This window comes from Saccoglossus kowalevskii, chromosome 10 (genome assembly GCF_978046115.1).
Source record: "Saccoglossus kowalevskii chromosome 10, keSacKowa6.1, whole genome shotgun sequence".
In the NCBI taxonomy this organism is placed as follows: Eukaryota; Metazoa; Hemichordata; class Enteropneusta; family Harrimaniidae; genus Saccoglossus; species Saccoglossus kowalevskii.
The window spans coordinates 8,729,153-8,739,314 of record NC_140650.1 but is presented as its reverse complement, the minus strand read 5'-3'; the positions used below and the strand labels follow the sequence as shown (position 1 = coordinate 8,739,314).

The 10,162-nt window shown below is 34.9% G+C and overlaps 1 protein-coding gene across 1 annotated transcript; it reads left to right on the top strand.

Annotated features, from left to right (window-relative positions):
* Positions 1–9,428: 9,428 nt before the first annotated feature.
* On the top strand, positions 9,429–9,833 carry LOC144362502 (uncharacterized). Its single transcript, XM_078013728.2, has one exon. The coding sequence runs from the start codon at positions 9,429–9,431 to the stop codon at positions 9,831–9,833; it is 405 nt and encodes a 134-aa protein (XP_077869854.2).
* The last annotated feature ends 329 nt before the right edge of the window (positions 9,834–10,162 follow it).

Genomic DNA, 10,162 nt, shown 5'->3' with positions numbered 1-10,162 from the left:
GTCCTTATTCCTAGTTCCTTATTCATACTGCGTATCAGATTAGCCATTATGCTCACACGTTCTTTTCATGTATTGAGTTTTAATACTCTCGAGCCAGCAGCAACAACAGTGTGCCACTTGTAATATAAATAATACATAACCAATTCACGGATTCTAATAGCCAGATTGTCTCATCGGCCCTATTTCTTTTTCCACTACGAGCATTAGTCATTTCATAGGAATATATTAATTTAAACGCACCAATTAAAGGCCAATTCAAGGTAATCATGACGTCATTGCATATTAATGATTAACTTATATAACACGTTATTAAAATTGGTCTTACTCGTTCCTATACACTTTCCTAGTTCTAAGAACTAATCGTAGTGTGTAGGGAACTTTGACTTGACAGATAACTTTTACACTGTAGAGACACCAGGTTCGACCCGGAGGATTACACATAGTCCAGCTTTATTCACCCAAACGACCAGCAGCCAATGGCATATGCACGTGATTATTAGGGATGTGTCTCAAAGGTTAAAGCACGATGGTCGTCGCGCAGCGCGTGTTCGAATGTATTTACACGCGTTGTATACGTCGCTATGAGTCCCATATCGAACAGGAAGCGGCGCCATCACTGAAAACAATTAGTAAGCAATTTATTTACAAATTGTATGTTTATAGTGTCTACCTTAACCATGAAAGTTGTTGATCCTAAGTAATACTGCAACGCCGTATAAACCAAACGTGTGTACGTGACGTCAATGTGGCAACATATGTTTATTTTCGCAACGACGCCATTTTGTTGTCAGTATTTTAAACAGATCTACCATGGTTCATAGGTCATCAATATATCACGTGATCGTAGTTGACCAGTAAAAGAAATATGGCTATAAGCTGAAATCTCACGCGGTTTATTGCCACTAAAGAAAAACTGGTGAAATGCTTTAATCATGAACCATCAAACAGTATTACGATATTATTTTTTTATTTGTTTGTTTGTTACAATAGTTCACCGCATCTATCGAATAATGGGATTTAGAATTTAATCATATGCAAGTTATACTTCAAACACAAGAAAATGATGACATAGTAAGAAAATAATTAACCCTCCTAATGTTAATTTGTTATATCCTTGTCATTTATACTTCATTGCACCTTTAAATAATTTTGTTTTAATAGATCTTCTAATTATTTAGCACAATTAAAAATCTGGAAACCTTATTCTGATTGTTAGGCATGAAACATGAGAAATTCTAAACTGGAAATCAGCTTTGCCATTTTTAATTATATTCTTTTCTAGATGAGAACAATCAGTCAATATCAAATAAACAACGTAGCAATTTCAGCTATCGTTTTGGAAAGAATGATTTTTATTATTTTCAAACTATTTTTTATACTACGCTGTGCTGTAAATATTGCCTTTTCTGAGGTGGACGTGTTCATTAGTCACGTGACAGATCATGTGCAGGAGGCATGTGTTATGGCCCGATAATTGAGCGCAAAGAATCAAGGGTCGTGTAATTATATATTCATACCGGCCTAAACTTTTCGATCGAACTCTTATCCTCGTTCCAGGAATTTTCCATCTAACGAATACTGTTGCGCGTCCTGCAAATAAATAATTTTATGTTCTGATAATCACAGCCCGAATTGATTTACAGTACGGAGTATCACACACGAATATAAATGTTTTCTTTCATATTGCATCTTTCAATATCATTTTGTAAATATTAAATTATAAAACCGAGTTCAATATTAGAACTTGTTTAGCTGCCTGTTTAGTACTCATACTTTATATAGTTTTATATATTTAAGCTTACTGACTAATCAAGAATATGCATCTGCAATTGTATAAAGGTAATTTCACGAATTATTAGATATTAGAGCTTGTATTTATTTAATACCAGTATTCGTTTAAAATTATAATTAGAATTTTAACCTTCTTCTCCAAATGCAACAATAATTTTCTGGTATCACAAAAAGTCAGATGTGTGATTTCACTATTTTCCCGGAATAGATAGATAACACAAACAGTGACATAAATCTATAGCATATAGCATTAACTACATCAAAATTATGAAATAATAACGACATCCAAATAAAAACAATCCGTGTCGAAAGTAGTAAAAACCTCACATGTGGCCTAGTTTGTTTTAACAAGTTGAAGTTCCGCATATCAATATATTACGAGAATACTAGTAACCTTTCCAATCTTACCTCTGCTATTCGACAGCTGGCTGTCGAGAGAATATACAAAGCACTTCATTCGTCCACTCGACCACCGGACACCACAAAGACCCCGTTAAGGTGGCTGTAAAAGTATAAATAACAATTAAATATATTATATTAAATATTTTGTTATAGCCGCGAGCGACATCAGCGGGCCAAATCTACTAGACATCTATTTAATAATAAATAAATTCACGCGATTGCCAGTAAGATAGTTTGAATGATCAGTACATTGCGGTTGGAATGCAGTAGTTTCCATGTCTTTACCTAGATTGGTGTTTGAAATATGGTATTTTGACAAATAAACCACGTGCTTATGCATATCAATGAGAATCAATGATCATGTAGTTTCTTTTTCTGTATACTCTTATAACATTTAGTGCAAGTCTAAGTCTGTTCGGATTCGTAATTGTTTATTTTTTTAGGAGCTTTCGCTATACATGCTATATTCATGAGAAACAAATGTCTAAACTTGTGTTTTAATTTTTGCGCTAATAAAAGATAGTGGCCAAACCACTTGACTGATCAACATTATTTTATATTTCCCGTAAGCAGCTCTGACCATACATTCTGCATGCGTAATATGATAAGAAGAAACTAATTTCCAAAATGTTAGCTATTTTTCGTGAAAATCCAAGATGGCTGCGAAATCACGTGATCAGAATCATTTTTCCTCTGTCTGGAGATGTTCAGTGTAGTGATGCAACGTAGCAAAATTCAAGTTAATGCATTGAAACCAAGGTCACGTGACACATTTTATTGCGAATTATTATGTCAAAAAAATCGGCTTCCTAGACCCTCGGAAAGGGTAACAATTGTTATTTTCGGTTTTGGCTAAATCAAAGATGGCACCCAAAGACTTTAACCAATCAGAATGTTGGTGATTTTTGTAGGTCGACAAAGCACACATTTGCATACCAAGTTTCAGAAATGAAGCTACATTTAATAAAAAAAATACGCACAATGCACATTGGATCATCTTGTCGACTTCTTCTCAAACAAGCTGGATAAAATGAGCCAAAATTGTGCATGTGTATAGTACACGACACTATGCAACTTGTTTCAGGTCCTCAGCTAGTTTGAACCAGAACTAGCTGAGTGAGAGGCGGTAAACAAATCAAAACAAGATATCTGCCAAACTAAGAGACCAATAGTTGCAACAGTTGGTCCGCATCCGCATTCTATTTGTAGAATGAACTTTGTACTACAGTGTAAGTAAGTATACACTGAATAAAGAAATCAAAAATGGCATCCATATTTCTCAATACTTACTATATTCGCAGATCTTGTATATTTCAAATTTTTGTATATTATAATGCCGACTGTTTGGTTAACTGAATAGAAATACGTGACGATATTATATTTTAAGTTGTTTCTAGTTGCATTTTGTGTAGACCTATGAGGCTCGTACCAATATCATGAGGCCGAGGCCCCTTTGTCAATATTTACATTTATCGATAAACAATTCAAGCTTAGATACAAGGAAACACTAGTTTTACATTCTTTTCAGACAGAAACATTTTTTTCAGATCGTTCTGTTGCTAGGAAAATGTCACGATGCTCTCATTTGGTCGTAAGTTCTTCACCACTGTAAAGTTTCTATGATCTCTCCCTTATCGATGATCCTGGTTTTTGTTCAATTGTTCAATGAACAATTTATCATTCATTTACGTAATAATGAATAACAGTTTTAATACCACAGCTGATGTATTATCTCTGACGTAATTTTCATTTTCTGATAATATACAGTTTTAAAATATGAGAAAAATAATTTTCAGTATTCCGAAATCATATTTTGCCATAGTCACATTGAAATGACGGACGATATAATTATTATTATCGCAATCAATCAGTCTTAGTTTACATGTGCTTTTATTTCTTAAATATTCATTTGAATGTTTCTTCGAAGACTAGTACTACAAAATTATTTCACAGCAATCTGTTAAACATGTCCCATTGAGTATAAATATGAATAACAACTATTTTCATTCAATTTCTATTTTAATTATGTGAATACATTCTGTGTTCAAAAGCCAACACTTCATTCAACACTGCAGAAAAACCGACATCCTACACTGACACACCCTATCAAATCACCAGTGTGTCAGAATTGCCACAAGAAAAGAGAAATGCACACTGCTGTACATAGGCTTAAGTCAAACTGGAATAAACCAGATTTTAATCATTCAATGCGTCTAGCTAGATAAGGGAATAAGGTTACTGAAATGTTAATATTTTGATGAAAAGTGCAGTATTATCGTACCTGGATCTTAACACGACTCGAACTTTAGGCTGAAGTAACCCTAACAACAACAACAACAACAACAGAAAATGTATTTTCTTTGATAAACCAACTAATTTTACTTAGAATACCGTTCCTTTGAAAATACCAATGTTTAGCCTATCATCTGAATATGTTCTCAAAAAACAGACTAACTTAGCGTTGCTTTGTATCGATATTTCACATAACTGACCCCTCTGCTGTTACAATTGTACGTACGTCATGAAATGGCGACTTCGCCATTATATTTCTAGACTGTAATTAATACTACATATATATATATATATACACCGAATGAAGAAATCAAAAATGGCACCCATGATTGTTTCTGTTCCTCAATACTTACTCTATTCGCAGATCTTGAATATTTCAAATTTGTGTATATTATAATGCCGAATAAAAACATGAATTATGGACTGTTTGGTTAACTGAATATAATTGCGTGACAATATTATATTTTAAGTTGTTTCTAGTTGCTGGGATATCAATATCAAAAGAAAATTATGAGAACATCAATTTATATCACTGTCACCATGGGAACTACTGAACTAATGGAAATCGTAATTTTAATAGAATACTATCAGCGAAATGGGATATTTGATGTAACAACTATATATGGTGTATGTCAAAGATTTCTGAATTCAATATATATTCATAGCGTGAGAAGTGTATTAAGCAAGATTTCGCTTTTATACCCCCTGTCATTTCGCGTCCACGCACTTTGCAGTCCTCATTGCATGTACCAGGTGCAAGCAAGTTGTGATTAGACATACTCCGAATTTCGTAACTAACATTAAAAACGGCAAAAAAACTTCAGTGTAAATAAGTAAAATATGATATCTTGTGGCAATGACTTATCCGAACATCGAGTTTGTGTACCTCATCATAATTTTGCACATATAACGTGGGTTAAATTTTAATTGGAACTTGGGCGAAGATATGGAATATACATACTTTGAACCTGTTGATGTATAGACTGAATCTTATGTAGTTTCCATGGAAACTACCAATACACAATTTATAAACATCTAAACGAAAATGAACACGTGTATATATCATTTGGGATAGGAAGGGATAAATGTCTGGATGTTTGATATCCCACCCACGCACACATATTTCTATAACATCTATCGATTTGCTTATTATTTATTTATAATAATTCTAATACATGCCCCGAAATCACAGTATGAATAAACTGTATGTTATACATTGTCTGCACCTGTCTACAGATATGAAAAGACTGTGTAATTTTTAATTTTCATACACAATAGGTTAAATATAAGTTAAATATTACTATGATAACAATGAGCGGTAATAATTTGATGTGACTGTTTACTTATACAATATAAATACCGCAATAAATTTACGAAAGCGGAATTACATCCTATATATTTAGTCGTCTTTATTCTACTTTGATGCAGACGTTAATATACAACGCTATAGCATCACAATCGTCATATGCCATATAAGGGCAATAGTATATGGTATATGGACCGCAATATATTTTCGCTGGCTCGCATACTCAAAATACGAGAGGAGATCTATGTCATTTTTCGAATTTTAAGGCCAACTAGTTAGTGTTAGTTATCTGACTCATCGCAATTTGTCTCTAGATTCAAAGTATTAATGGTGCAGGTTTGTAAGCAAACAGTAAAATATGACAGTAGATTATGCCCCGTGATATACATGTTTGAAAAACCGTAAATGTAGTGATGAATACCAACGTATCACATAATCAGTTTGCTTTACTCAATCTTTGAGAGGTCTTATCCTGTAGATGTTGCATTTATGATTTCAAGTCATTCCGTAGAAGAAAATGTTTATCCATTTTTTTTAGTATTCGCCAACAAACAAAGTTTGACATGACCGTTATATTTGTTATTGCCTATATGTATGATGTATAAATCTAGATAAAACCTAGAATTTCAGCTTAATTTCAATGCAATATGACCAACTAAGTGAAAGAAGAAGATGAAACTCTTCTGTTGATTCTACCATGAAATATATTAAAACAATATGGTCTAAACAAACTTGGAGGACATCAAGGCTGTTGAAAATCGTTCTTAGTGACGTCATTCATTCTCTGGGATATTTCTGTAAATTCGAAATTGAGACTTGTAAATGCAATTTAATTTGAATTATTAATGTGTAGAATGATATTTCTGCTCAGCACATTTGAGTACTGTCACGCGACCACGTATTGTCCAATACGACCACACACACATAATTAGGATTATTTGCGACATGTTGTTTGTCTAGGATTGTCCGTCTGCAGGCAAACAGCAAAATGATCCCTGCAAATTTCACATGTTCACGGCACAATCACACGTCCTGCAATGTGTTCAGTCCTCGTTACATAACGACGTTTACTTACGGCATTGGGTGTATGCAACTAATTTTTCGCGTCGTGTATTGTGTTTTGCTTCCAAATCCTAGTTTTCCAAAGCGCCCAACATTATCAAATGATACCTACATACCCCATCGTCAAAATGGCGAATCGATATAATTGTAGAATGAATGAATGAATTTCCCAGTTATATACATGAATCACAAATTCAATACTATTAATTAGCGGTGTGTAGTATTAGAGAATATTTATATGTATTCAATTATGTGAATATTTGTATAAAATAAACGTATAAGCGTTAACCATTTTTTTTACAGATTATGGTAACCGTGTCATCAATATATTGGGTACTATACACTGCTTCATATACATGTGTTTATCATTCGCTCAAACTCTGATCTAAAAATACACTTAATACGAAATATTAATGATTTAATTGAAAATCGTTTTACTGTACAATATACATTTATATGCCATCAAAATGCTATAGGTGAACGTCGTTGAAAGAAATCGACAGTCCGATAAATTAAGAAATCAAGTCGAGAAACTCATTATGAAAATAGTTTCCACACGCTAGGAAAAATTACTAATCCAAACACATTTTATAAATTCGCAAGGATTCAAAACAGCTGCGAGATTAGCTGAGATTCAGACTGTGCAATTTAAGACCGGTGAACCATTAACATACCACTCCCCTGTACGCTCACCAACGTTATCGATCACCTGTCTACGGTTCATTCCGTAACCTTCAATTCGCATGCTAGACAAATCCTCTTACTTATTCAGTGACGTCATTCAGAGACGCATTTCAACGAAGAAGTGAGTCATCCACAATACATGTTCATTTTCTACCGGTCTCTGTACTTATATAACATCGTGTTTCGACGTCGCGCAAGGATACACCCATGTGCGCTCTATTGCAACATTACATGTATCGTAGCTTTCTCGTTTTCAACGAGATCTTAGCAGATGTTTGCATTTACGGAAAACATAATTTCCACAGCAATTAGATAATACGTGTAATCATTAATCTATGAATTTACTAGATCAAGAGTAAAGCAAGATTTGCTTTGTTATCGATCCCTTTAATTAAGACATTGAGCTTCGTGTTATGTCCTTGTCATGTTTAATATCGACATAAAATTTGCAACCTGAGAATAACAAGGCGGCAATTATTTTCAAACGTCACATGTTATTAAGTTCTTTTAAGTATAAGTCGATTGCTGTTCGAAAACAACTGCTAGGCTCAATACTATGAGTGCATCAGCCATACATGCTCGAATACTCTGGAAACGTTCTATATGACATTCTCGTTATATTGATTTTAATTATCGACGGAACAATGAATATGGACAAATTCTACATTGCAAAACAAGACTTATAAAAGATGCAATGCTATTTCGAGCTTGGCGATGCTAGTAGAATTATTCACCAGAATAAGGGGGGTAATGTATTCATATATGTTTTTAAGTGAGGGTTAAAGTGGTACCCAACTCTCTGTAATATTCTTTCAATGACAATGAAAAAGCACTATTAACGTATTGCAGTACAATAATTGAACGTAATATGGTGGCATGGTTAGTTGAAATATAACGGGTACCAGGGACAAAAGTCAAAGCAAGTACAGTCAGTCTTGTTTTCTCTGTAAGCTGAATAGTCAACCATGAATTAGGTAAATTCAGGGCGAGAGGTGGCGAATGCATGAAGTACATGAATGCGTTATCTCGTGTTCTTTTTGTTCTACCCTTTGATGCATACAGCAAAAATGCACGCAGTTCGACAATTGAATAGTGGCGCCGTTTGTGTTTTTAAATAAAAAAAATAAAGCAGTGTCTAGTACTAAAGTACCATGTATTCATATGGGAGTCTGTGTGAGTTGCTGTGGAACGCCAGTCGAAGAGCCAGTGAAAACAGCTAAACTCCAGAAAAACGCACAAACTAAACTTTGAAGTAATTCTGAGCAACCAAATTTATATACCTTGCATATGCAGAGGTGATCTTTCTACCTGTTTCGAGGGAGTCTCAACAACTCTCCTAAAGTACTATTTTTTGAGCATTGTCGTTTTTTGTTTTCACCATGATAGTTGCCAAGCGGTGAAAATGCCCGGATGTCTGCTCCCGAGAATAGAGCTTGGCAAAAAACACGTTCTTCAGATTTGCATACAACGACGAGGAGTCGGCGAGTATGGAACCCGAACGTTATATTACCTGATAGGAGCTGTACTGGCTAAGTAATTCTTTCCCACATTTGTACCCTGATTCTTTCGTGTTGAAAAATACTAGTTATTTTCATTTTTAATTATCTATCAGCATGTGTAGTATATTGAGCTTGGGTCGTATTTAATTGCATGTACTTTATTACGTCATATGCACATGCGTAGTCAGAACGCCGCCAATACTGTAATAAACCAGTTGTGTTGTTTATACCGAACTTGTATTTTTTAGCCTGTTACGGCCTTCACTGCACCCAATAACCCAACAATTTGGCGACGAGGAGTAACTTTGACGTACAGAAAAAACGTCAAAACTAGTGAAGTGGATACAAATTGTTTTGAGTCTGTTTTGAAGACAAAACAAATCAGCCTCATAATGGACAGCAACGATGCTTTGAAACCGTTTAACCCAATTCCGCCCGAGACAGCTACAGTGCGCTGGGAAAGGTGGGTAGCAAGATTCGATAATTATCTTGTAGCCAAGAATATCACACAGGATGCGCGGAAAAGAGCTTTCCTACTTCACCTGGCTGGGAAAGAAGTTTTTGAAATTCACCTCGGATTGGAGCAGGCGGAAGACGAAACGTACGCACAGTTGAAGACAAAACCGAGTGAGTACTTCGCGCCAAAACGAAATGTAGAGTATGAAGTATTTGTGTTTCGCCAGGCAAGTCAGTTACCACCAGAAACACTTGATAAATTTGCTGCTAGAATACGACAGCTAGCCAAGAACTGTGAATTCCTGAAAAAGAGAAAGAAGAGAGCTGAATTTTTCCCTTAATGATTTATTAAAATACAGTCGTTCACTAGAAGCCACTACAGCTCATGTACATAGTATGTCTACAGTCAATACAGGGGCTGAAGCACATAGCAATGTACCCACAGTACACAGAACGACCCATTACAAACCAAAGAAATTACACAAGCCTAAGGGGGGGGGGTCGTAATGGTGATAAGAAACAGTCATGCTGGGGTTGTGGTGGTAAATGGCCTCATGACAAAAACCAGGGGAAAAGAATGCATAGAATGTCATAAGCAGAATCAGTTTGCTAAATATTGCAAGTCACAAAGGGGAACAGAACATAATTTTATTTCTACTGAACCAACCAC

Bases quoted from the DNA above. Each gene is read 5' to 3' on its own strand.
- LOC144362502 (XM_078013728.2), top strand. From the start codon at position 9,429: ATGGACAGCAACGATGCTTTGAAACCGTTTAACCCAATTCCGCCCGAG.